Source organism: Sus scrofa, chromosome 13 (genome assembly GCF_054392235.1).
Source record: "Sus scrofa isolate SSC_HxYL_T2T_F1_AM1 chromosome 13, Sscrofa_HxYL_maternal_Yorkshire_Landrace_v2.0, whole genome shotgun sequence".
NCBI lineage: Eukaryota > Metazoa > Chordata > Mammalia > Artiodactyla > Suidae > Sus > Sus scrofa.
The window spans coordinates 153,710,291-153,737,362 of NC_139395.1; the positions used below are offsets into that span (position 1 = coordinate 153,710,291).

At 41.1% G+C, this 27,072-nt stretch overlaps 2 protein-coding genes and 1 long non-coding RNA gene across 4 annotated transcripts in view; 2 read left to right on the forward strand and 1 right to left on the reverse strand.

Annotated features, from left to right (window-relative positions):
- The window catches only part of ARGFX (arginine-fifty homeobox), a 36,585-nt gene extending 26,105 nt beyond the window's left edge, over positions 1 to 10,480 (reverse strand). The window contains exons 1-2 of the mRNA XM_084991119.1: positions 10,316 to 10,480; positions 342 to 475 (exon numbers count right to left, since the gene is read on the reverse strand). Of these exons, the coding sequence (XP_084847245.1) occupies positions 342 to 475; positions 10,316 to 10,332 (151 nt within the window). The 5' untranslated portion in view covers positions 10,333 to 10,480. The remainder of the gene's footprint in view (positions 1 to 341; positions 476 to 10,315) is intronic.
- The window catches only part of LOC146397706 (uncharacterized), a 91,204-nt gene that overhangs the window by 63,830 nt on the left and 302 nt on the right, over positions 1 to 27,072 (forward strand). Inside the window, exon 4 of one of the 2 annotated variants that reach the window (XR_014824705.1) lies at positions 13,668 to 13,771. This is a non-coding gene — a long non-coding RNA (uncharacterized LOC146397706). Of the gene's footprint in view, positions 1 to 305; positions 1,351 to 13,667; positions 13,772 to 27,072 lie in introns of those variants that run through there. The other variant, XR_014824708.1, reaches the window with a different exon arrangement.
- Positions 6,732 to 7,753, forward strand: LOC110256414 (protein SET-like). The gene has a single exon (XM_021070278.2). It carries the CDS (start codon positions 6,750 to 6,752, stop codon positions 7,623 to 7,625), a length of 876 nt encoding a protein of 291 aa, XP_020925937.2. The 5' UTR covers positions 6,732 to 6,749; the 3' UTR covers positions 7,626 to 7,753.

Consider the following 27,072-nt stretch of genomic DNA (forward strand, 5'->3'; position numbering starts at 1 on the left):
GGAGAGTTGCTCTGGATGGGAAAAATCCCACATATTAGAACTGATGTCAGGATTGTATCCTGCCTTGCAAAAGAAGCTTTCTGTATCTCTCTCTCTATGCATCATTTTTTCTCTCCTAGAAAAACATTCTCACTTGCTCCTTATCTTATGTTCTCAGTTTATTGGTCATAATTTGGTCAAGTATGGGCATTTGACCCTGATATGAAATGTACAACTTCCCATTTTATGATGAGAAAGTTTTTTGAATAGATTTTTGAAAAGACAATATATATTTGCTCTAAAACAAATTCAAAATGCAATTACAGGCAAAGAGGGCAACAGTGGAGGAGAGTTATACTCACTGTGACCAGCTGATATCTGTGAATCACCCTGGAAGTTCATGCTGGAATCATCTGTGTAGACAAAGGGATCTGGCCAGTGATTCTCTTGGGCCATTTTTCTCCTTGGGGGTGCTGACATCTGGCAAGGGAAGCCTCTATGAGAAAAGGGACACTGATGAAGTCATTCCTTCGCTGGAAAGCAATGTTTTCAAGAGGACTGGCATTGCTGTAACAACCTCAAGACAAATTGGGTTAACTCCAAGAATCTCTACCTGAGCTAGAAAATGACCCATTTTTTTTTATCACAGAAAAACACTCCAGATGTATCAGTCAAAAATGAAACTTTGTAAGTATTAGAAAATGTGTGTCAACATCTTTGTGACTCAGAGTTAAAGGGATATTTTCTTTAGTGAGATTTTTGAAACAGTCTATGTTTGAAAAGATGGATACATTAGACAATTAGACTAGATCCGATGACCTTAGGTTTCTCATCAGAAACCAAAGAAGACAGACAATGGAACAAAAATCATTACAGTACGGAAAGAAGACTGCCCACATGGAATTTTCTACCTAGGAAAATACCTTTCATGAATGAAGGTGAAGTGATGACATTCTCAGATTAAGGGAAACTATGAAACCCATGGCTATTAGTTCTGTTCTATAGAAATGTTAATGAAAGTTCTTCTATGGAGTTCCTGTCGTGGCACAGTGGTTAATGAATCTGACTAGGAACCATGAGGTTGCGGGTTTGATCCCTGGCCTTGCTCAGTGGGTTAAGGATCCCGTGTTGCCGTGAGCTGTGGTGTGGGTTGCAGACGTGGCTCAGATTCTGCGTTACTGTGGTTCTGGTGTAGGTCAGTGGCTACAGCTACGATTAGACCCCTAGCCTGGGAACCTCCATATGCCATGGGAGTGGCTCAAGAAGAGGCAAAAAGATTAAAAGAAAGAAAGAAAGAAAGAAAGAAAGAAAGAAAGAAAGAAAGAAAGAAAGAAAGAAAGAAAGAAAGAAAGAAAGAAAGAAAGAAAGAAATGTTAATGAAAGTTCTTCTAGGGAGTTCCCATCATGGTGCAGAGGAAATGAATCTGACTAGGATCCATGGGGTTGCCTGTTCAATCCCTGGCCTTGCTCAGTTAAGGATCTGGCGTTGCCGTGAGCTGTGGTGTAGGTCACAGATGTGGCTCAGATCCCATGTGCTGTGGCTGTGGTGTAGGCCATCAGCTATAGCTCCAATTCGACCCCTAGCCTGGGAACCTCTGTAAGCCGCGAGTGTGGCCCTAAAAAGCAAAAAAGAAAGTTGTTCAAGCTAAAGGGAAATGGTACAAGAGGAAAACTGGAATTTCTGGAATGAAGAAAGAGCCATAGAAATGGTAAGTATCTGTTTTTAATAATAACAACAACATTTGGAGAAGTTTTTCGTGAGTTAAATAAATATCAAAGTGCTTCATGTACCTGATACATTTAATTCTCAACAAACACAAGGGGAAAAGTACAGTTGTTAGCATCCTCTTATAAATGAAGGAAGTAAGATTTTAAAGTCTGGGCAGCTAGAGTAGCATTACTGGGAATGAGTTAGGTCTTACTAACTCCTGTATACAGAATCTAAACCTCTGCTCACTTCCCTGGCAAGGAAATTTGAGGTCTACAGCTTAAACTGATATAATTAAACAAAGAAGCATAGGGTTCCTCTGAACTTGGGTGTTTCTCCCAATCCAGGCTATGAAGTGCACAAGACAGAATTGCCAGCAAGGGCACTGCCCTTACTCACCAAGTGTTTATTACCTGCCTTCTGCAGCCTGTGCTTATGTAGGTCTGGTGACTCTGCAGTGAACAAAACAAAAATTGCTACTGTGATAGAATTTCTAATGTTAAATAGTCTAATGAGGATTTGCAAAGACCAGGTTAGCACAAACTGGGAAAGTTTGGGAGCCCTGCACAGTAGACACCAACCTTTAGTAACAAGGAGTCTCATATTTCTCCCTGACTTACATGAGGCAGTCGTATCTTCTGATCTTCCTCTGCCCTCCATTTACAACCCTCTATCACCTCCCTCCAAATGGAGATGGAGCTGTATCCTTTAAGCTTGCTCCTTTAGTCTTTTAAATCCTTTTTGACTACGTAAACCCTGCAATCTGGGCTCCTATCCTTCTCCCCCTCCCCTCCCCCTGCTTACCTGTCATGAATTCCCTTGGAGTACCCACTCTCAAGCCTGCTTGCTGTGTCTCTCTGGAAATGCAGCTCCTTCAGTGTGCTCTCATGGTGAAAGACTGTGTATTTAAACCTAATTTTTAATACCATCAGACTCATTAGGGGTGTGTACCACCCAGACACACCCCTAATGTCCCACCCTTCATTCATTCCTTCAGTCATGTATTTATTCTATTAAAGTATGCTTAGAGACTAATTTAACTGTTGAGGAAAATAGAGTTATTCTTTTTATACTCAAACTCCCTACCTTTGACCAACCCTTTAAGCTGGCGCCTTTGTCTTTTTGATACAACTGCCCCTTTACTTTTATTTATTTATTCTTCTTTTAGGCCTGCACCCATGGCATATGGAGGTTCCCAGGCTAACGGTCCAATCAGAGCTGTAATGGCCAGACTGTGCCACAGCCACAGCAATGCAGGATCCTTAACCCCCTGAGCGAGGGCAGGGATCGAACAGACATCCTCAGGGATACTAGTTGGATTTGTTTCCACTGAACCACGACGGGAGCCCCCATCCCCTTTGCTTTTATATTTACACTGCTTAAAGTTATGGATCTGTCCTGGAGTTCCCCTGTGGCACAGTGGGTTAAAGATCTGGCATTGTCACTGCATTGGCCTGGGTTGCTGCTGTGGTGTGAGTTCGATCTCTGGCCCAGGGATTCCACAAATCACGGGCATAACCAAAAAACCCCCAAACAAACAAACAAACAAAAACAAAGTTATAGGTCCATCTCTTTAAAACAGCAGTACAATGGACTTCCTACTGTGGCTCAGAGAGTTACAAACCTGACTAGTATCCATGAGGATGCAGGTTCAATCCCTGGCCTCACTCAGTGGATTAAGGATCTGGCACTGCCTTGAGCTGAAGTGTAGGTCGCGGACTCAGCTTGGATCCTGTGTTGCTGTAGACTGGCAGCTGCAGCTCTGATTCGTTTGACCCCTTGCCTGGGAACTCCCATATGCCTCAGGTGCAGCCCTAAAAAGCAAAAAACAAAACAAAACAAACAAACAAACAAACCCACAGCAGTACAAAATACAGCCCCCCCCACAACTGGAAAAATTTAACATGGATTAAATCCATTTATGTTTGATAGGATAATGCTTATAATGTATGTGGACTGATTTCTACTTTCTTATCTTTGTGTTTTGTGTTTTTTTTGTTTGTTTTTTACTTCTCCTGCCTTCCTTCGGAATGGTTGTACTGTATCTCCTCCTCCTGTCCTACAAAGGTATGTAAGTTATATGCAAGATTCAAAGTTACCATTAATTTTTTAACATACATACCTATTTAAAAAATTCAAACATTGAGAGTTCCCGTCATGGCTCAGTGGTTAACGAATCTGACTAGGAACCAAGAGGTTTCAGGTTCGATCCCTGGCCTTGCTCAGTGGGTTAAGCATCCTGCGTTGCCGTGAGCTGTGGTGTAAGTTGCAGACGTGGCTTGGATCCCAAGTTACTGTGGCTCTGGCGTAGGCGGGCGGCTACAGTTCCTATTCGACCCCTAGCCTGGGAACCTCCACATGCCGCGGGAGTGGCCCTAGAAAAGGCAAAAAGACAAAAAAAAAAAAAAGAAAAGAAAAGAAAAGAAAAATTCAAACATTAATCTGTATGTCTATACTTCTTCCAAACAATAAAATGCTCTTTGAATTTTTAACAGTGAATTCCCCTTCTTCAGTCTTTCTTATTATTTTTGTCTAGTGTCTTAGGTCAAACTTGCTTTTACAGCCCTAAAAGTCATCACTATTCTTTATTGTCACAAATTTTTATTTAGATTTAACCATATGTTTATCAAGTTCTTTGGCCATCGTTGCTTTTTCCTCCTCGTTTTTCCTGTTGGGCACAGCTTTATTCTTTCTGAAGTAGAATTATTAATAGTTCCTTTTGGAGTTCCCATCGTCGCTCAGTGGTTAACAAACCCGATTGGCATCCATGAGGACAAGTGTTTGATCCCTGGCCTTGCTCAATGTGGTAAGGATCCAGTGTTACCTTGAGCTGTGGTATAGGTCGCAGATGCGGCTTGGATCCTGCGTTGCTGTGGCTGGCGGTTACAGCTCCCATTGGACTCCTAGCCTGTGAACCTCCATATGCTGCAGGTGTGGCCCTAAAGAGACAAAAAGACAAAAATTAATTAATTAATTAATTAAAATTAGTAGTTCTTTTGGTGATAGTCTATCAACTGTAAATATTTAAAACTTTCTTTGCCTGAATTGCCACAGCTGTGGCATAGGCTCCTATCTGACCCCTAGCCTGAGAACTTCCATATGCTGCAGGTATAACCCTAAAAAAAAAAAAAAAAAAAAAAAAAAAAAAAAAAAAAAAAAAATCAACAAACCAAAAAAACCCTCTCTTTGTCTGAAGATATATTGATTACATTGTCAAACCTGCATAATAAGCCACGTGAGTATGGAACTCATTTATTAGAGAAGTCTGCTGACAGTCAAACTTTTATTCCTTTATTAGTAATCTTTCTCTACTCTTTAGTTGCTTTGAAAATATTTGTGCTTTATCCATAGTCCATATTTTTACCTTAGAATTTCTAGGTAAAGAAAAGAAAGAAAGAGGAGTTCCCGTCGTGGCGCAGTGGTTAACGAATCCGACTAGGAACCATGAGGTTGCGGGTTCGGTCCCTGCCCTTGCTCAGTGGGTTAACGATCTGGCGTTGCCGTGAGCTGTGGTGTAGGTTGCAGATGCGGCTCGGATCCTGCGTTGCTGTGGCTCTGGCGTAGGCCAGTGGCTACAGCTCCGATTAGACCCCTAGCCTGGAAACCTCCATATGCCGCGGGAGCGGCCCAAAGAAATGGCAAAAAGACAAAAAAAAAAAAAAAAAAAAAAAAGGAAAAGAAAAGATAATTAAAAAAAAAGAATTTTTAGGTAAGATTTGTATTTATCCTGTCCATGTCTCACTATATATATTCAATCTAAACAATCTTGAATTTCTTCAATTATGGACATTTGTGAGTGATTATTTCTTTGAATATTGTCTTTACCCCATTATCTCTACTAGCTTCCCCTGGAATTTCCATTAGTTTTATATTAGACCTTCTCAATCTATTTTTAGTATTTTTGACTGCTGTCATCTACTTAACTTTCTTAGTTGCAGTTTGTTTAGCCATAATGCTATAAATTTTATCATTCTGGCTGATGCTTTTTGTTGACCTTTAATTTTGTTTTCTCTGTGGTTCTTTGCCCACACACCCCTGCCATCTTCTTCCTCAGACTGACTGAAGGCTAACTCATTCATCCATCTGTTTGTTCTTTCATTCAATTATCTCTTATCCCCCCCCAGATTTATTAATTTATAATTGAGGTGTAACTGACATATAATATATTAGTTTCAGGTATATAACATAATGATTCAGTATTTACACATTGTAAAATGATCACCACAATCTAGTTAACATCCGTCACCATGCATAGTTACATTTTTTTTCTTGTGATGAGAACTTTTAAGCTTTACTCCTTTAGCAAGTTTCAAATATTAATACAGTATTATTAACTATAGTCATATGCTGTATATTATTCATCACTTATTTACTGAATGCCTATTGGGTAACAAACACCATTCTGGTATTGTGTGGGGGGAATCAATTATTACTTTAGTATACTTGCCTTCTGCTTCAAACTGTAGTAGCAACCATCTGGCTTGTTCGACTATGCTTCTGTAGACTTGGGAGGAGACTCTGACCTTGGCCCTTCCCACTCCTCCCATTAGCTAGCCCAGAGGGCATAGGTCTTAGACTAAGCCATAGATCTCACTATGTGATAAAAGAAACTGTGTCTAAAGTAAAGCAAGATTATAAAGCAGTGGACAATAGGAAAGAAAAAATTTAGGCATTCAAGAGCCAACCAGCAGTTCCCGTCGTGGCTCAGTGGTTTACGAACCTGACTAGGATCCATGAGGATGCAGGTTCGATCCCTGGCCTTGCCCAGTGGGTTAAGGATCCAGCGTTGCCATGAGCTGTGGTGTAGCTCTGACTGACCCCTCGCCTGGGAACCTCCATATACTGCAGATGCAGCCCTAAAATAGCACAAAAAAAAAAAAAAAAAAGAGTCAATGCAGAAACTGAGACAATTACTGACAGGTGTTCCATAGAGAAAGCACACGGTACAGAGTAATCTCACAATTTATCCCAACATCTCTTTCAAAATCTCTCTTATTCCTAGTCCTCAGAGCTCCTTCAACGGGCTGCTACCTCTCGGTGGAGTCTTGCCTTTTCTCCCAGCATGGCCCCCAAACACCAGTCTGCACTTCCGCCTCAAGCAAAGAAACCCAGGAAACTGAGACTGACTCCTGCACCCAAGCCAGAGGAAACTTTCAACTTGCCGAAGGAAGAAAAAGAACAGCAAGAAGCAATTGAACATATTGATGAAGCACAAAATGAAATAGACAGACTTAATGAACAAGCCAGTGAGGAGATTTTAAAAGTAGAACAGAAATATAATAAACTCCGCCAATCATTTTTTCAGAAGAGGTTGGAACTGATCGCCAAAATCCCAGACTTTTGGGTAACAACGTTTGTTAACCATCCACAAGTGTCTGCACTGCTTGGGGAGGAGGTTGAAGAGGCGCTGCATTATTTGACAAGAGTTGAAGTGACAGAATTTGAAGATATTAAATTAGGTTACAGAATGGATTTTTATTTTGATGAAAACCCTTCCTTCGAAAATAAAGTTCTCCCCAAAGAATTTCATCTGAATGAGAGTGGTGATTCATCTTCAAAGACCACTGAAATCAAATGGAAATCCGGAAAGGATTTGACAAAACATTCAAGTCAAATGCAGAATAAAGCCAGCAGGAAAAGACAGCATGAGGAACCAGAGAGCTTCTTCACCTGGTTTGCTGATCATTCTGATGCAGATACAGATGATTTAGGAGAGGTCATCAAAGATGATATTTGGCCAAATCCATTACAGTACTACTTGGTTCCTGACATGGATGATGAAGAAGGGGAAGGAGAAGAAGAAGATGATGATGATGATGAAGAGGAAGAAGGATTGGAAGATATTGATGAAGGGGATGAGGATGAAAGTGAAGAAGATGAGAATGAAGGTGAAAAAGATGAAGATGATGATGAGGGGGAGGAAGGAGAAGATTACTAATGGAACACCGATGGATTCCAACCTTTTTAAAAGTTTTCTCCAGTCCCTGGGAGCAAGTTGCAGTTGTCTTTTTTTCCCCCCTTTTGTGCTTGGTTGCCCTGTTTTTGAGGTCTCTTTTTTCCTTTCACCATGGTTCTCAATTTATTTTGGAGGGAAATACCTTGGGTAGAATTCAGTGGAAAAAGAATCTCTACCCCTTTTCTGTTCCAAATTCATTTTTATCCCTTCCTGTCTCAACAAAAACTTTATGGAATCAACACCACCATGCTCTGTGGGAAAAAAGAAAAATCTTCTGCTCCCTTAGCTCTGCTGGAAGCTGGAGGGTGCGAGGCCCCTGTGTAGTAGTGCATAGAATTCTAGCTTTTTCCCTCCTTTCTCTGTATATCGGGCTCAGAGATTACACTGTCTCTATGTGAATATGGACAGTTAGCATTTAACAACATGTATCTGTCTACTTTTTCTTGTTTAAAAAAAGAAAAAAAACTTAAAAAAATGGGGTTATAGAAGGTCAGCAGCAAAGGGTAGGTTTGAGATGTTTGGGTGGGTTGAGTGGGCATTTTGACAACGTGGCTATTCCTTTGGTATTTTTTTTTTTTTTTTTTTTTACTTAGAAACATCTTTATTATTACATCTCCTTTGGTATGTTTAACTGTGATGTTTAACAGACATCCTTGCGGTTTAAGATGACACTTTAAAAATAAAATTCTCTCCTAATGATGACTTGAGCCCTGCCACTCGATGGGAGAATCAGCAGAACCTGTAGGATCTTATTTGCAATTGACATTTTCTATTGTAATTTTGTTCTTGTTTATTTTATTTATTTATTTATTTATTTATTTATTTATTTATTTATTCATTTATTTTGTCTTTTTGACATTTCTTGGGCCGCTCTTGTGGCAATATGGAGGTTCCCAGGCTAGGGGTCGAATCGGAGCTGTAGCCACCGGCCTACACCAGAGCCACAGCAACGCAGGATCCAAGCCAAGTTTTCAATCTACACCACAGCTCATGGCAATGCTGGATCCTTAACCTACAGAGCAAGGCCAGGGATCGAACCTGCAACCTCATGGTTCCTAGTCGGATTCGTTAAACACTGAGCCACGACGGGAACTCCTGTTCTTGTTTATTTTTATATTTTTCTTTTTGTTTCACTGGAAAGGAAAGATGATGCTCAGTTTTAAACGTTAAAAGTGTACAAGTTGCTTTGTTACAATAAAACTAAATGCGTACACACACACACACACACAAAACCAAAACAAAATCTTTCTTATTCCCTCAGTATCTCATTCTTTTTTTCAATATCTCTCAGTTATCCATGTCTACCAATTTTTCTTTCTTTCTCCCTTTCTCCCTTTCTCCCTTTCTTTCTTTCTTTCTTTCTTTCTTTCTTTCTTTCTTTCTTTCTTTCTTTCTTCCTTCCTTCCTTCCTTTCAAGGCCCACACCAGTGGCATATGGAAGTTCCCAGGCTAGGGGTTGAACTGCAGCTGCAGTTGCCAGCTTATGCTGCAGCCACAGCACCTCAGGATCTGAGCTGCATCTCTGACCTATACCACAGCTCACAGCAAGCCAGATCCCCGAACCACTGAGCGAGGCCAGGGATTGAACCCGCAATCTCATGGATACTAGTCAGATTCCTTTCCACTGCACCACACTGGGAACTCCCATGTCTACCAATTTATCTTTTTCCTCTCCTTCTCTTGTGCTCCTTACCTTACATATACTCAGTACCTGAAAATTCAGCTCAGTTACAATTTGGTTAACATTTATTTTCTATACATTCTTTAGCATGCTCTGTGTTGTGTGGAGTATGCTGAGTGCTAGGGACACAATGACAAACAAAAGTTAAAATGTTTCTGCCCAGGAAGTTCCCGCCACCCCGCCCCACCGTGTGACACATCAGGTTAAGGATCCAGCATTGCTGCAGCTGTGGTGCAGTTTGATTCACTGGCCTAGGAACTTCCACATCTGCACCCCAAACAAACGAACAAACAAAAAACCCCAATGATTTTTTTGGGGGGAGGGGGGTTCCCCTCAAAGGTTTTTCTTGTTGTTGTTGTTGTTTTGTATTTTCTAGGGCCACACCCGCAGCATATGGAGGTTCCCAGGCTAGGTGTCTAATTGGAGCTGTAGCTTCCAGCCACAGCCACAGCAACTCCAAAATTTTAAATATTTTAAAATATTTGTATGACATTTTAAAATGTCAAACTTTTAGCCCCTTTTTTATACTTAAAAGAATTTATAAAAATATGTGAAAGGTGTTATAAAGGATAAACTATCGGTGATATTCATTATATTTTATTGTCAAAATTTGAGTAAGTCTAAATTTCTATCAATAGAATAGACAAATTGTGATAATTTATTTTATGAATTACTCTGTAGCAGTAAAAATGAATTTAGGAGACCCATTTTAAAATACAATAAATTTGGAAGTTCCCATTGTGGCGCAGTGGAAACGAATCTAACTAGGAACCATGAGAGTGCGGGTTTGATCCCTGGCCTCTCTTAATGGGTTAGGGACCCAGCGTTGCCATGAGCTGTAGTATAGGTTGCAGACATGGCTCAGATCTGGCATTTAAAAAGTATACATGTAAGTGTAACTGGGTCACCATGTTGTACAGTAGAAAAATATATATATATATAAATAAATGATCAAAAAAAAAAAAAAAGAGTCTCATTTGTTGAGTCCTACCTTCGTCTCTCAGCCATTTTCCAGCCTGCCTGGTTCTGCTGTGGGTTTTATCTCAACAGAACGCAGAGCCCAGGGCCATCCCAGTTCTCCCTCAGGTAACTCTTTCATTTTCTCCACCCACTTCCTTGGCTGGGTGGAAAATGCAGATTCCCTCTCTGCAGATAGAGGCCAGTCTAGGAAGAGGCAAGGCAGTAGGGTTGCTCTGTAGCCTTGAAAGGAAAAGCATGTGCTGGGTGATGACGCCACCCAGCATGATAGCAAGGATTCCTAGCCTCAGAAGTGAGCAAGGAGGATTTTGCTGGCAGGAGGATGGCGTGAGCTGAAAGGGAGAATTGTCTGGAAGGCGCAGTGTTGGTTGTTCTCTACTTTCATCCTGGAGAAAGATCCTGTGCCAGTTATGTGGCACAGGCTGTGGTTGTTGAGGACATTATGCCTTGATTCCAGTTAATCTGTTTATTCATTCTAAGTGGCTGGTGCCCCAGGGACATAACCTATCTCTGAACAGGTCTTGTTTTTCAGAGTCTGATTGGCCCATTCTTCCTCCTTTGTTTTTGTTTTTGTTTTTGTTTTTGTCTTTTTGTCTTTTCTAGGGCCACTCCCTCGGCATATGAAGGTTCCCAGGCTAGGGGTCGAATCGGAGCTATAGCCACTGGCCTATGCCAGAGCCACAGTAATGCAGGATCCGAACCGCGTCTGCGACCTACACCACAGCTCACAGCAATGCTGGATCCTTAACCCACTCAGCAAGGCCAGGGATGGAACCTGCAACCTCATGATTCCTACTCGGATTTGTTAACCACGGGGCCATGATGGGAACTCCCATCCTTCCTCCTTAACTCCAGCGTGGAGGCTTTCTCTCTTCTTGGTCTGACTCCTCCCTACCTCTTGGAGGGTCCTCATTCAAACATGAGAAATAAGAGGAAAAGGAAAAAATGTAAAATACGAATTTCAAGTTCCCCCAGGAATCAGGATTATCCACAAAGTGACGGTGGAGGGCAGTGAAAGAAGAAAAAGGTTGGAGTTCCCATTGTGGCTCAACAGTAATGAACCCCAATAGTATCCATGAATATTTGGGTTTGATCCCTGGCCTCATTCCGCGGGTTAAGGATCTGGCGTTGCCGTGAACTGTGGCATAGGTTGCAGATGAAGCTCAGATCCTGTGTTGCTATGGTTGTGGCAGAGGCCAGCAGCTGCAGATTCGACCTAACCTGAGAACTTCCATATGCTACAGGTGTGGCCCTATAAGGGGGGCGGGGGTGAAAGAAGAAAAAGAAAAAGGAGAATGAGAAAATGTAAGAAAGGGTGAGAATGGATTCTGGAGCCAGACTGTGTGCCTCTAGGCTGCAATATAGCTGTGTGACCCTGGACAAGTCACAAAGTCTCTGGGTTCCTATGAGGTTAAAGCGATATCACTAAAACAATTAAATAGTTGTTTATATTTGTTTATTGATTGGTTTCTCCATTCTCTCTTGAAGAATGAAATCCTCCTTCTTCCAGGTTTCCATGGTCGTCACTTCCCTCATCCCAGGAGGAAGAAAAAAAGGACAAATAAGTCTGAGGAGATCAGGGTCCAAATATTAAGCTCTAGGAGATTCAAAGTTCAAGAATCTTTCTCAAATGCTCGCAATCAGTGTCCTTGGTGTGAGGAGTTAATATTTCCATCTCAGAGAACATGGTATGCTCAATAAAGGCTTCCTCAGAATAATTTCCAGATCAAATAACAAAACTGAAAATTTCCAGAAAAGGACAGTTGGTTTGCAATTGAGATACACGAGAGGAGACTGTGTTCCTTTCCTTTATTGTTGTGTTCTAGACCCTAACAAAATGCCTGACATAGTTGTCATTCATCCATTCTGCAAATATTTTGAGTGTCTACTGTGTGTCACACATTGTACTAAGTGCTCGAGATAAAACAGAGGAGAAGATAAAGTTCCTGCCCTCATAGACTTGCATTCTGGTGAAGAAGTCAATCTATGAACGTGTGAACAAATAAAGCTTTAGAGAGTTGTAAGTGCTATGAAGGAAATAAAGGGGAGGAAGGGAAAATAGAGTGAGCTGAGCAGGTGGACAAAATGTAGAGAGGAAAGCCTCTCTGAGAAGGTCACTGCTGAAGCGGATTGGTTGGATAAGTGCATGGATTCTTGCAATCTTTTTCTTCCCTTTCATTTATGAATGAAATGGGTGGACCTTCATCAGTCAACATGGAGTTCTCTTGTTGCTCAGTGAGTTAAGTATCCAGTGTTGTCACTCCAGGGTACAATCCCTGGCCCGAAAACTTTTTTTTTTTTTTGGTCTTTTTGTCTTTCAGGGCTATACCTGCAGCATATGGAGGTTCCCAGGCTCTGGGTCCAATCGGAACTGTAGTCTCCAGCCTACACCAGAGTCACAGAAACATGGGATCTGAGCCACTTCTGCAACCTATACACCACAGCTCAAGGCAATGCTGGATCCTTAACCCAGTGAGCGAGGCCAGGGATTGAACCCACATCCTCATGATGGTAGTTGGGTTCATTAACCGATGAGCCATGACGGGAACTCCCCCAAAACTTCTATATGCCACAGGTGCAGCAAAAAAAAAAAAAAAAGAGAGAAAGAAAAAGAAAGGAAAGAAAGAGAGAAAGAAAGAGAGAAAGAAAGAAAGAGAAAGAAAGGAAAGAAAGAAAGAAAGAGAGAAAGAAAGAAAGAAAGAAAGAAAGAAAGAAAGAAAGAAAGAAAAAGAAAAAAGAAAAAGAAAGAAGGAAAGAAGGAAAGAAAGAAAGGAAGAAAGAAAGAAAAAGAAAATCCTAAACCAATGTTTAAAGATGATCTTACATACCTGACTGACTCAAAAAATTTCAGTTTCAGACAGTTTCCTGAAAATCTTTCTTACAGGATGCAAGATAGTCATGGGACGAGGAAATTCCAAGATCTTATTGTGTCACCCCAGCTGCTGGAAATATGATTTCTCCCGAGAGGGACAGAGGGAGGGACTAAGTAAGAGACAAGGATAATAGAGTGGGGAAGTCTAGCATACGTCTAATTGGAGATCTGGAGGAGAGAGACAGAATATAGTTAAGCAGTATAATATCTAAGAATTTTCCAGAATGGATTAATCCAATACTTAGATTCTGGGAGTCTGTTAAAAAAAGAAGTTAAAAAAATTCTCATCTAGACATGAATACCAAAGTGTTCACTGTCTATTACTTAGTCACAGGCCATACTTGACCAGAAGGAAGGAAAAGAAATATAGTCTGTATGGTAGATTAAAGATGGTTACACATTTTTTTTGCTACTTTTCCCTTTGAGAGGAGGGGGCATTGAGATGAAGGAGGTTTCCAGCTTGTACTTATGGACCCTCAATTTTTCTTGGCAGGGTCCAGTTTGTCCTCATGCTTCCCTGTTTCACATCCAGGCTTTCTCCCCAAATGCTGGCCCTGCTGATGTGCAGCAACTTCAGACCTGCCAGCAGAAACAGAGGTAAAAGCAGTCTTCTCCTTATCCCACAATTTTATAAGGTCTGATATCTGCAATAAGTCTCTTTTTCTATATCATTCATACAGTTCAGACTTCCAGACCAAACCCTCATTGATAGTCTGTATTTTGGAACCCCATGGTAAAATTGGAACTCCATGTGTAAAATTTTGAAATTTTGTTATTATGCAAGAAGATATGTATAGCTGCTACTAGGGTCAACAATTGGTGGTTTTTACCCCATGAAATTTCCAGGGACGAAAACTATAAAGAGTTTTTTATAGTCCCCATTCATTTCACTTCATTCATTTATGTTACTTTTTTGGTCTTTGAGGGCATAGAAATGTTTAAATGTAAAGAAATTAATGTAAAATGTCAACAGCTAGGGAAACAGTATAAAACTGAAATGCTATTATTGTCAGCTGAATTATGTCAAAGTGCTTCCAGCTTTTTTTTTGGTCATCCCTGATCTTTCTTTCCCTTGCATGCTACATTGACTCCATAAGAAATCTACTTTTTTTGGGGGGGCAGAGCATGCAGTGTTTAGAAATTCCCAGGCCACGGACTGAATCTGTGCCACAGCAGTGACCTGAGCCACAGTGGTGACAATCCTAGATCCCTAACCTGCTAGGCCACCAGGGAACTCCTCATTAGGTTTCAAACCCTGTGCCAGTGTCTCTAGGTTCAGGCTCCTGTGGAACCCCCACTAATATTAAAGGTAGGTATATTACCCTCACTTTGCTGTTGAGATCATTGAATCTCATAGAACTGAAGTAAGTTGGGACTCAGTCTTTTTTTTTTTTTTTCTTCCTCTTATTGCGCTGCACCCTTGGCATATGGATGTTCCCAGGCTAGGGGTCAAATCGGAGCTACAGCCAGCCTACAGACAGCCACAGCAACACGTGATCCAAACCACATCTGTGACCCCCCAACCCACTGAGCCAGGACAGGGATCAAACCTGAATCCTCATGGATACTACTCAGATTCATTTCTGCTGTGTCACAATGGGAACTCCGGGACTAGCTCTCTTTACATTGACATTACAGAAACAAATTTAGAAAAATAAAAGGAATAAGATGGTAATCAGAGATGGTCAAAGAGAAAAAGGTAGTAGTGAGGAAGGATGGGAGATAAATGCTTAAACAGCATTAACTAGAGTTCCCATTGTGGCGCAGTGGTTAACAAATCCGACTAGGAACCATGAGGTTGCAGGTTCGATCCCTGGCCTTGCTCAGTGGTTTTAGGATCTGGCGCTGCAGTGAGCTGTGGTGTAGGTTGCAGACGCGGCTCAGATCCCGAGTTGCTATAGCTGTGGCGTAGGCTCTGATTTGACCCCTGGCCTGAGAACTTCCATATGCCGAGGGATCAGCCCTAAAAAAGGCAAAAAGACAAAAAAAAAAAAAAAAAAAGCGAGAACAAAAAAACCCAGCATTAACTACAAATAAAAGACTGACAAATCAGGCAACATAAATATACAGTGAGTTTGGTCTCAGCTGCAGACTAGCTGTGGTCTCATCTCAGGGGGAGCTCTAGCGCACAAATTTGCAACAGCAGCCAAGAGGTCTGGTTCTGCCTGGAAGGGTGGATGTTAGTGGCTAAGCGAAGACTCAGTTCATGTTAGCCCCAGGGTAATTCCTCAGAGAGGGGCAGCTCTGAATTATCAGCCTACACTTAGAAAGGCTGCGGATTGGAGTTCCTGCTATGGCGCAATGAATCTGCAGCATCTCTGGAGTGCTGGGACACTCCACCACCTGGCACAGTGGGTTAAGAATCAGGCTTGCCACAGCTGTAGTGGAGGTCGCTACTGTGGCTTGGATCTGTCTGATCCCTGGCCCAGGAGCTCCATACGCTCAAGGGAGGCCAAAAAGGAAAAAAGAAAAAAGAGGACTTCCCTTGTGATGCCGCAGGTTAAGGATCCAATGTTGTCACTGCAGCGGCTTAGGTTCCATCCCTGATTCGGGAAGTCCCACATGCCATGAGATGGTTAAAAAAAAATGTTGAAAAGCTGAGGATTGAGTAAACCACTCAATTAAAAGTACAAAGTACAGTATACACTATCAACATCTGAGAGAAAAAGATCAGTAGAGTGCAAAGTGAGTCTTCTGCCTCTGGGAAGATGAATCTATATATATATGCATATTATTTTATATATAATGGTTGGCACAATCACTTTAAAAAGCTATACAAAGAGATGTGCTCAAAAATTGTTGACAGATTACAATAGAATTCTGAAGAATGTTCTATTAACCCATAGGAAGGAAATAAAAAGAAAACAGAAAAAAAAATAAACATAAAAATAACACACCTAAGCCCTAATATCAATAATCACTTTTAATATACATGTCCTTACTATGAAAATTCAGGGACAGGAGTTCCCGTTGTGGCGCAGTGGTTGACGAGTCCGACTGGGAACCATGAGGTTGCGGGTTTGATCCCTGCCCTTGCTCAGTGGGTTGAAGATCCTGCGTTGCCGTGAGCTGTGGTGTAGGTTGCAGACGCAGCTTGGATCCTTCATTGCTGTGGCTCTGGCGTAGGCCAGTGGCTACAGCTCCGATTCGACCCCTGGCCCGGGAACCTCCATATGCCGTGGGAGCGGCCCAAAAAAATAGCAAAAAGACAAAAAAAAAAAAAAAAATTCAGGGACAGACATTTGGCTGAGTAGGTGCAGAGGTGCAGAGGAAACAGGACTCAACTGTATAATCTCTGCAATAAACTAAATTCAATTGTAATTATATAAGTTGGTTGAAAATAAAAGGATAGAAAAGATAAAATGCAATCATTAATCAAAAGAAAGCTGGAGGGAGTATCTCTCTTTTGCTTTTTTTTTTTTTTTTGGCTTTTTAGGGCCGCACCCACAGCACATGGAGGTTCCCAGGCTAGGGGTCAAATTGGAGCTATAGCTGCTGGCCTACACCACAGCCATAGCAACATCAGATCCAAGCTGAGTCTGTGACCTAAACCACAGCTCCTGGTAACACAGATCGTCAACCCACTGAACGAGGCCTGGGATTGAACCCACAACCTCATGGATTTTCTTACCACTGTGCCACAGCAGGAACTCCTGGAGGGAGTATCTTACTTAATATCAGTTGAAGTACAGAGCAAAGCAAATTTGTCATGAACAGAGAGGGAAATCGTATAATAATAGAAGGACTGCTCTACTGAGAAGACACATCAATTCTAATTGTATATGCACCAAACAACAAGTATCTGAAAGGAGAAATAGACAAAAATAGAATTGTAATTGGAGACACCAACATTTCTCTCTCAATATTGATAGAACAGCCAGATGAAATGATTAACTCTTTCAAAGGATTGTAGTAAATGTTTTTGGAACGAATGCCTGACACATACAGTAGTCATCAGCAGGATGCGCAAAGTCAACCATAATAGACACAATCTCTGACTTTATGGACCTTTGTCTGGGGGGAAGACAGATAGTTACACCGTCATGTTCTAGTGTGGGCAAGTGGAGTAATGGAATGTCAGGGTCCTGTTGGAGTCAGAAAATGCTTCTTTTTGAGGAAGCATCATTTAAGCTGATTTCTGAAGCATTTAACGCTCTCTGGGTGAAAAATCTGATAAAAGTGCTTTAGGTAGAGGGAATAGCATTCAGGTAAGATTTGAGAAAACTGGAGTTCCTGTCATGGCTCAGTGGTAATGAATATGACTAGGAACCATAAGGTTTCAGGTTTGATCCCTGACCTTGCTCAGTGGATTAAGGATCCGGCATTCCCGTGAACTGTGGTGTAGGTCGAAGACTTGGCTTGGATCCCTCATTGCTGTGGCTCTGGCTTAGGCTGGTGGCTACAGCTCCAATTAGACCCCTAGCCTGGGAACCTCTATATGCTGCAGGTGCAGCCCTAGAAAAGATTAAAAAAAAAATATTTGAGAACACTAGCTCATCAAAAATAACGGTGAATATGAACATTACAACTCAGCTTTTTTTTTCTTTCTTTCTTTCTTTTTTTTTTTTTTTTAGGCGGCATATGGAGATTCCCAGGCCAGGGGTCAAATCTGAGCCACAGCTGCTGGCCTACACCACAGCCATAGCAATGCCAGATCTGATCCGTGTCTGCAACCTACACCACAGCTCATGGCAACGCTGGATCCTTAGCCCACTGAGCGAGGCCAGGGATTGAACCTGCAACCTCATGGTTCCTAGTCAGATTGTTTCCGCTGTGCCAGGAAAGGAACTCCTACAAATTATCTTTTCTTCAAACAGCTATTCTTCCCATTGATTCTAGGATTTTCCATTTTAATATACTTCAGAGGAATATTGATGTTATCTGTCAATTATTGAGCACCTACTAGGGCCAAGCTGCATGCTAAGCACTTTATATACCACATGTTTTAATTCTCACCACAAGCTGTGAGGTAGACATTTTATCTTATTAAAATTTTCTTTTGGAGTTCCCTTTGTGGCTCAGCAGTTAACGAACCCAACTAGGATCCATGAGGATGTGGGTTCAATCCCTGGCCTTGCTCAGTGGGTTAAGGATCTGGCATTGCCATGAGCTGTGGTGTAGGTTGAAGACGCAGCTTGGATCTAGCGTTGCTGTGGCTGTGTTGTAGACTGGCAGCTGTAGCTCTAATTCTACCCCTAGCCTGGCAACTTCTATATGCTGTGAGTGTGCCCTTAAAGAGAAAAAAAAAAAAAGAATAATTTTCTTTTTATAGCCACACCTACGGCATATGGATGTTCCTAGGCTAGAGGTCGAATCAGAGCTGCAGGCTGCAGTTGCTGGCCTAAGTCACAGCCACAGCAACACAGGATCTGAGCCACATTTTCAAACTACATGCTGCAGTTTGTAGCAACACTACTTCCTTAACCAACTGAGTAAGGCCAGAGATTGAATTCATATCCTCACAAACACTGTCTGATTCTTAACCAGCTGAGCTACAGCAGGAACTCTGAGAAGCTGTAAGGTAGACATTTTACTCAATTTAATTTAATTTAATTATTTATTTTGGGCTTTTTTTGTGCTTTATACTTTATTTTTTTATTAGTTAATGAATTTTATTACATTTATAGGTGTACATCAATCATCACAACCAAATTTTACATCATTTCCATCCCAAACCCTCAGTGCATCCCCACACCCCTCGACCTGTCTCATTTGGAAACCATAAGTTTTTCAAAGTCTGTGAGTCAGTATCTGTTCTGCAAAGTTCATTGTGTTCTTCTTTTAGACACCACATGTAAGTGATAGCATTTGATGTTGGTGTCTCACTGTCTGACTGACTTAACTTAGCATGACAATTTCTAGGTCCCTCTTGCTGCAAATGCCATTATTTCTTTCCTTTTGATGGCTGAGTAATATTCCATTGTGTATATATACCACTTCTTCTTTATCCACTCCTCTGTTGATGGGCATTTAGGTTGTTTCCATGTCTTGGCTATTGTATAGAGTGCTACAATGAACATTGGAGTACGTGTCTTTTCGAATCATGGTTTTCTCTGGATAGATGCCCAGGAGTGGGATTGCTGGATCAAATGGTAATTCTATTTTTAGTTTTCTGAGGAATCTCCATACTATTTTCCACAGTGGTTGCACCAACTTACATTCCCACGAACAGTGTAATAGGGTTCCTTTTTCTCCACACCTTTTCCAGCACTTATTGTTTGTAGACCTTTTGATGATGACCATTCTGTCTGGTGTAAGGTGGTACCTCATGGTGAAACTGACAGCACTAATGGCCTGAACCTATCCAGAACACAGATTGGGACTTGAACCTACGTACCAGGACTCGAAACCGGCCTAAACTCAGGTTGGGACTTGAACCCACGTGCTGAGACTTGAATCCAGCCTAAACCCAGACTGGGACTTAATCCCACAGTTTTAAATTAAAATCACTCACCCTATGTCTGGACTCACTGAGGTTCAAGTTCTTCATGTCTCTGCACAGAAGGAATTCAGTGAGAAACAAAGTGATAGGCAAGAAATAGATTTATTAAGATAGGACGCTTGTGAGAGATGCAAGGGGGCAGGCACAGAAGCGCTGCCCCAGGGGTCCTGTGGGCTACAGTTTTATCATCCAAAGGGAGTGGGGGTTTGAAAAGCCTGCCTCTTCCTTTCTGGGAGTAGTAGATCCTCCTTAGTATCCAGTAAGGTGTGTATTCAAATTTGCAGAAGGATAGTCCTCAAACTCTTGTCCTTGGTCTGAATCTGAATGCAGACCTAATCCCATCCCCCACCCAACAACCTGAGGCAATTTTCAAGTCTCCATAGATGAAGCAAGCCTGTCTTGTGCTGATGGTTTTATTAACTTATAGTGATCCCAATGTCCCCTAAGTTTCCCTCTTTAAATACAGTCTCTTTATTGGGACCTGTACAACTACCTGTGCCTAGTCTATCCCTATCAATAGTGGTTTTGATTTGCATTTCTCTAATAATGAGTGATGTTGAAAATGTTTGCATGTATGTCTTCTTTGGATAACTGTTTAGATCTTCTGCCCATTTTTGGATGGGGTTTTTGTTTTTTGGTATTGATCTGCAGGAGGTGTTTATGAATTTTGGAGATTAATCCCTTGTCAGTTGATTCATTTGCAAAAATTTTCTCCCATTCTGTGGGTTGTCTTTTTGTTTTGTTTAGGGTTTCCTTTGCTGTACAGAAACTTTTAAGTTTTTGTTGTTGTTGTCTTTTCTAGCGTGCACCTGTGACATATGGAGGTTCCCAGGCTAGGGGTCAAATCAGAGCTGTAGCTGCCCGCCCACACCAGAGCCACAGCAACGTCTTCGACCTATACCACAGCTCATGGCAACAAGGCCAGGGATTGAACCCGAAACCTCATCCTTCCTAGTCAGATTCATTGACCACTGAGCCATGATGGGAACTCCAGAAACTTTTAAGTTTAATTAAGTCCCATTTGTTTATTTTTGTTTTTATTGTAAATTATCTAAGAGGTGGATCTGAGAAGATGTTGCTGTTGTTTATCTGGGAGAGTGTTTGGCCTATGTTTTCCTCTAAGAGTTTTATAGTATCCGGGTCTTAAATCTAGGTCTTTAATCCAGGTTGTTGAGTTTATTTTTGTGTATGGTGATCAGAATTGTTCTAATTCCATTCTTTTACATGTGGCTGTCCAGTTTTCCCAGCACCATTTTGCTCAATTTAATTTCAGAAAAAAGAAAACTGGGGTTGATAAAAGTTAAATTATTTGGCTTGAAATCAAAATGCTAGAAAATGGTGGCTCTGAGGTTCAAACCTAGGTCTGCCATCTGGATAGTGTCTTTGCTTTTAACCCTAGAGTATTTATGTTGCTCTAGCTTGGAGAACTGACCTTCAGGGCAGCTTAGCTGCCTGGGCTGTTAGGTTGGGCTGAACCATAACATTTTCATATTAATTAGGGAATATTTTACCTACTGTTATGGACTGAGTGTTTATGTACCCCCTTCCCCAACTCATACTTTGACGATATAAGGAGGTGGGTAGGACCTTTGGAAGGGAATTAGGTCATGAGGGTGGAGCCCTTGCGAATGGGCTTGATGCTCTTATAAAAGGGACTCCCTCCCTGCACCCCCTCCCCTCCCTCCCTCTCTCTGTCCCTCCCCCCTCCTTCCCCCTCCTTCTCCTCCCTCTCACTCTCCCTACTTCCCCCTTTCCCCCTCCTCTCCTCTTTCTCCTCCCTTCCTCCCTCTCTCTTCCCCCTTCCTCTTCCCCTCCCTCTTCTTTTTTCCCCCTCCCAGTCCCTCCCTCTCTTTTTCCCTCCTCTCTCTCCCTCCCAAGTGAGCATGAAATCAGCAGTCTGCAATCTAAGTGAGGCCTCTCACCAGAACCTGACCATGTTGGCAGCCTCATTTCAGATTTCCAGGGTCCAGAATGGTGAGAAAATTTTTTGTTGTTTACAAATCACCAAGTCAAATGGCAAGTCACCAAGTCAAATGACTGAAACACCTACACATCAGCTATATGTCTTCTTGCTTTAGAAAGTGGTCCAGGATTTCCCATCATGGCTCAGAGGAAATGAATCTGACTAGTATCCATGAGGACGCAGGTTCAGTCTCTGGCCTTGCTCAGTGGGTTAAGGATCTGACATTGCAGCAAGCTGTGGTGTAGGTCACAAACGTGGCTCGGATCCAGTGTTGCTGTGGCTGTGGTGCAGGCAGGTGGCTACAGCTCCCATTCGACCCCTAGCCTCGGAACCTCCATGTGCTGTGGGTACAGCCATTAAAAAGACAAAAAAAAAAAAAGAAACAAAGTGGTCCAATCCAAGTCATACCCTTTGGAGAATTTCCAGCATGTTCTGAGTCTGGCGGATGATGAGATAGTCATGACTCTATTGAACCTAGAGAAATGCTCTTGAGTTACCCTTGGAGGTGAGGCAGTATAGGAGAGGAGACTGTATGTCCTTATCTTTCAGGATTGTCGTCCAAATAACCCAGGATTTTCATGCCATTAAAAGGGGCAGTGAAGACGTGATCTTTTAAAATGAGATGCAATCCTGAAATGTATTAATTTACCAATTCATACTCAAAAGATTGCCCAATAAATAATAAACCTTATTCTTGAGGACACCTTAGTGGCCATTGTATTAACCTGAGAATTACAGATAAATTCTTACCATAAAAGAATTCATTCTATGGATGATTGAGTGTATTAAAAATAAAATTTTACATTGTATTATGCTGGGTACACTATTAATAGTGATTAAGTGTAAACAAAAGGGAGGGGAGAAAAGGAAAGTGAAGATGGAGAGAGAGAATTAGGGAAGGAGGCAATGAGGAAGAAATGTGAAAAAAAGACCTCCGCCCTACACCAAAGCAGCTGGCTTTAACTGAATGCCCTACTCATTTTCCCTGTTTGTTGCTACTGATTTGGGGAAGATTTTGTCTAAGTAGCTAAAGAGGTGCCTTTGAGAGCATCAAAGAGAAAAAACAAAAAGGAGCATCTAGAGAAATCTTCAGAATCTATAAGTGCTGCTCTAAAAACTGTACACTCAGAGACCCAAATGGCAGCCCTGGAGTGCTTGCTTAAGTGTGGTCTGACCCTCACCTCCAAACCCAGGAGGAGTTTTTGGCCCCAGGATTCCTTTTGCTAACTTTTCCCTGGCAAAGTACTCACCCGTCACCCCATCTAACCAAAGGCTATTTCTATTTTAAAATCGATGTTATTAGGATTCCCAGGCTTGTTGCTTATCCCTTTCCTCATATACCTGCTTGGTATTTACTATACAAGTGGTAGCAGTATTACTGATATTACTGTGTGAGAAGCGGGAGAGTAGCTTATATGCGAATTTGGAAATTACAGGTTTATGTTTTTACGTATTCAATTCATTTAGTCTATTTCAGGTATTCACTGTTCATGTTACCACTTCATTAGCTTTCTGGTGTTTTAACCTAGACTTTTGTAGTGATTTTGATTTTGTTTCCATCTCCATTCCATAAGTAAGCTATTTCTACCAGTTCTTTGTGTCACTGTGGAGAAATAAGTCTTTTTCAAAAGTTCGTTGTTAATTTCAGCCTCTTATTAAAATTTTCTCAATCAAGCCACCTGATTTAAGTCTGTCTTTCTTGGATTATACCAGTGGTTTTCAATTCCAGCAGCATGTTAGTAACATTTAGGGAGGTTTTTTGTTTGTTTGTTTTGCTTTTGTTTTTTTTGTTTTTTTGTTTTTTTGCTGCCCTTGCAGCATGTGGAAGTTCCCGGGCCAGGGATCAAATGCGCCACAGCAGTGGCAATGCCAGATCCTTAACTGCTAGGCTACTGGAGAACTCATGGGGAGTTTTAAAGATACACTAGTGCTTAGAGTCTATCTTGACCAATTTTATCAGATTGTCTAGGAGTAGGAAAGCTCCCCAGGGGGTCCTTATGTGCAGCCATTGGTTTTGTTTCAACTGAGAACCACTGAACTTTAAACACAAAATCCTCTTAACTGGCATCTTTATTTTGACCACATTAGACCCAAGCACCCCCACCCCCATAGCCCATATTTATGATCTAATATATTTTCTGGCTGTTTCTTTTTTTTTTTTTTGTAAATCAATTCCATTAACATGAGAAGCACATTTTTGTTTATTGCTTGTTTCTTCCAGTTTTACTGAAATATGATTGACCTGTAGGACTGTACAAATTTAAGGTGAACAGCATAATGATTTGACTTACATACATCATGAAATGTTCACCACAATAAGTTTAGTAAAATCCATCATCTCATATATGTACAAAATTAAATAAATGGAAAAAATTCTTTTCTTGTGATAACTCAGGATTTACTCTTTTTTTTTTGTCTTTTTTTTTTTTTCCCTTTTCTAGGGCCGCTCCTGCAGCATATGGAGGTTCCCAGGCTAGGGGTCAAAGTGGAGCTGTAGCCACCGGCCTACACCACAGCCACAGTAATGCGGGATCCGAGCCATGTCTGCGACCTACACCACAGCCCACGGCCATGCGGGATCCCTAACCCACTGAGCAAAGTCAGGGACCAAACCTGCAACCTCATGGTTCCTAGTCGGATTCGTTAACCACTGCGCCAGGATGGGACCTCCAGGATTTATTCTTTTAACAACTTTCATGTATAACACACAACCAGTGCTACTTACATTTATCATGTACATTACATCCCTGAGAAGTACAGAATTATTTATTTATTTATTTACTGCCTTTTTAGGGCTTTCAGGATAAATTCTTTTTTTTTTTTTTTTTTTTTTTTTTTTCAGGGCCGCACCTTTGGCAAATGGAAGTTCCCAGGCTAGGGTCATGCAACTGCTGGCCTAAGCCACAGCCACAGCAACGTGGGCTCTAAGATGGATCTGCAACCTATATCACAGCTCGTGGCAACACTGGATTCTTAACATCCGAGCAAGGCCGGGGATCTAACCCACATCCTCATGGATACTAGTTGGATTTGTTTGCACTGAGCCATGATAGCAACTCCAGAGAAGTACAGAATTTATTCAGTCTGGGTAGATGCTTCTGTTTTAGTCAATTCACCAAATTTAGTTTGTGTAAATTTCACTTTTTTCATATAACCTCTGCAATGTCAATGGACAAATGACTCCATTATTTATTGCAAACTTGCTAAAATAATCAGGTGATATCTTTGAATATACATCAATTTTACTGATTTTCCTTTACTTGTGTGTTCAGCAATATTAGGCCAAACAAGAAAACACTTCTAAAATACACTTTTTAAAAAATATTCTGGACGTTATATAGAAAATACATCTTTTCAAATTCATGACTAAAATTTTACCATGATTTTAACTGGTAAAATCAGATAATTCCTTCTCAGGCAGAAATGTCAAATAATCAAAGGAGTGAGTGAAGGAGTAAATTAAGCATTAGAATCAAAATTTCCTATAGTGATGTCTGCTGATCCTTGGTGGTATAGAGTGTGGATTTTAATGGACTGCGTGTTCTGCTGGATAGGAATCTGGGGTTCCTGGCAGAATGGGAAGTAAAAATTTAAAATTACCTGTATAGAGCCAAACCTCCAAAAGGCAGCCCCCTCAGTAAGTAAAGCGGAGAAATATGTTCTGAAGATTGAGATGGCGAGTATGGACAAATCTGGCTTTGGGTCTCTAACATCACTCTACTACTTCTATATCTTAAAAAAAAAAGCCAACCCAGAGATTATATTTAAAATGAGCCAGGATTGGTGTATCTCCCAGGTAACTGGCAGAAATATGTACAAACATTTTTTCAAGGTCTTTAATCCAGACCTTGAAGAATTACCACAGATTAAATTCCAAGGAACCCAAGCTCATACACAATTAAAAGACAGGTGGGAAACACTTTAGGTATATTAGCATTAATTATTATTGTACCTATTAGTACAAACATACTTAACATTTTTGTGAAGTAAGTTTCCCCTTTCTATTTTCTACAAGGTTTTTTTTTGTTTGTTTTTTTGTTTTAGAAATTTATGTTGAGGAGTTCCCGTCATGGTGCAGTGGAAATGAATCCAACTAGGAACCATGAGGTTGCGGGTTTGATTCCTGGCATCGCTCAGTGGGTTAGGGATCTAGCGTTGCCATGAGCTGTGGCGAAGGTCGCAGACAAGGCTCAGGTCTGGTGTTGATGTGGCTCTGGTGTATTCCAGCAGCTGTAGCTCCGATGCAACCCCTAGCCTGGGAACCTCCATATGCTGTGGGTGCAGCCCTGAAAAGATAAAAGACAAAAAAAAAAAAAAAAAAAAAAAAAAAAGAAATTTATGTTGAATATTTGAAATAAATCATAAATTTTACAATATTCTCTATGCCTTTTAGTAGAATGACACAAACAATTCCTTTCAATTTCCTCCTAATTATTTTTCTCATTTGATCATAGTTCACCTAGGAAAAAGAGAATAACTTGTTTTTTTAGTCTTTTTAGGGCTGCACCCATGGCATATGGAAGTTCCCAGGCTATGGATCGAATCAGAGCTACAGTTGCTGGCCTATACCACAGCCACAGCAATGCAGGATCCTTAACCCACTGAGTGAAGCTTCTATGACCTACACCACAGCTCACCAGATCCTTAACCCACTGAGCAAAGCCAGGGATTGAACCTGCAACCTCCTGGTTCTTAGATTCATTTCCTCTGCACCACACGGGAACCCCCATATCACTTTCTCTTAATGGTATTTATGATATAGTAGGTGCTGTTCTAAGCATTTTTACATATGTTGACTATCTTAGTGCATAATAAACGAGTAGTTTTTACTCTTACTATCTCAGAGATGAGGAAAAGGAAGTTCAAGGGGTTAAGCAAGATCACAAAACTACTAAGTCTTCAAATGCAGATTGACTGCACTCTTGATCCCTGTGCTCATACATCTCAGAAAGCTCTTCCACAACTCAAATCTACTCTTTCCTTTTTTTCTTTTCTTTTTATGGCCCCACCCTCGGCATACAGAAGTTCCCAGGCTAGGTATCTAATGGGATCGATTCTGCATCCTGACAGACACTCTGTCAGGCTCTTAACCCCTGGAGCCACAATGGGAACTCCCACAACTAAAATCTTAAATTAGGATCCCTTTTATTTCTTTGATAACTCTTTGTTATTTTTTTTGCCTGAACATTAGTATGATTTTAAATTATCCATTAACTAAAAATAGTTTAATGTCTGTCTTCTATAGGTTCTTTCGCTTCAAAAGCAGGAGCCATTTCATGCCATTTTCCTGTGATATATGCAGTGCCTAGCACATAGTAGATACTCAATAAATGACTGCATCATAGGTAACTGAGAAAAATGTTTTCTTCATGGAGTCATGTCTCCATCTTGTGGAATTTTAGAAATTTTTTCAAAAAAATTTTAAAGGTATATTTTCACAAGAGAATCGATTCTCTTATTTCCCAGATTTGTATTGGAGTTTTTTTGTTTTTG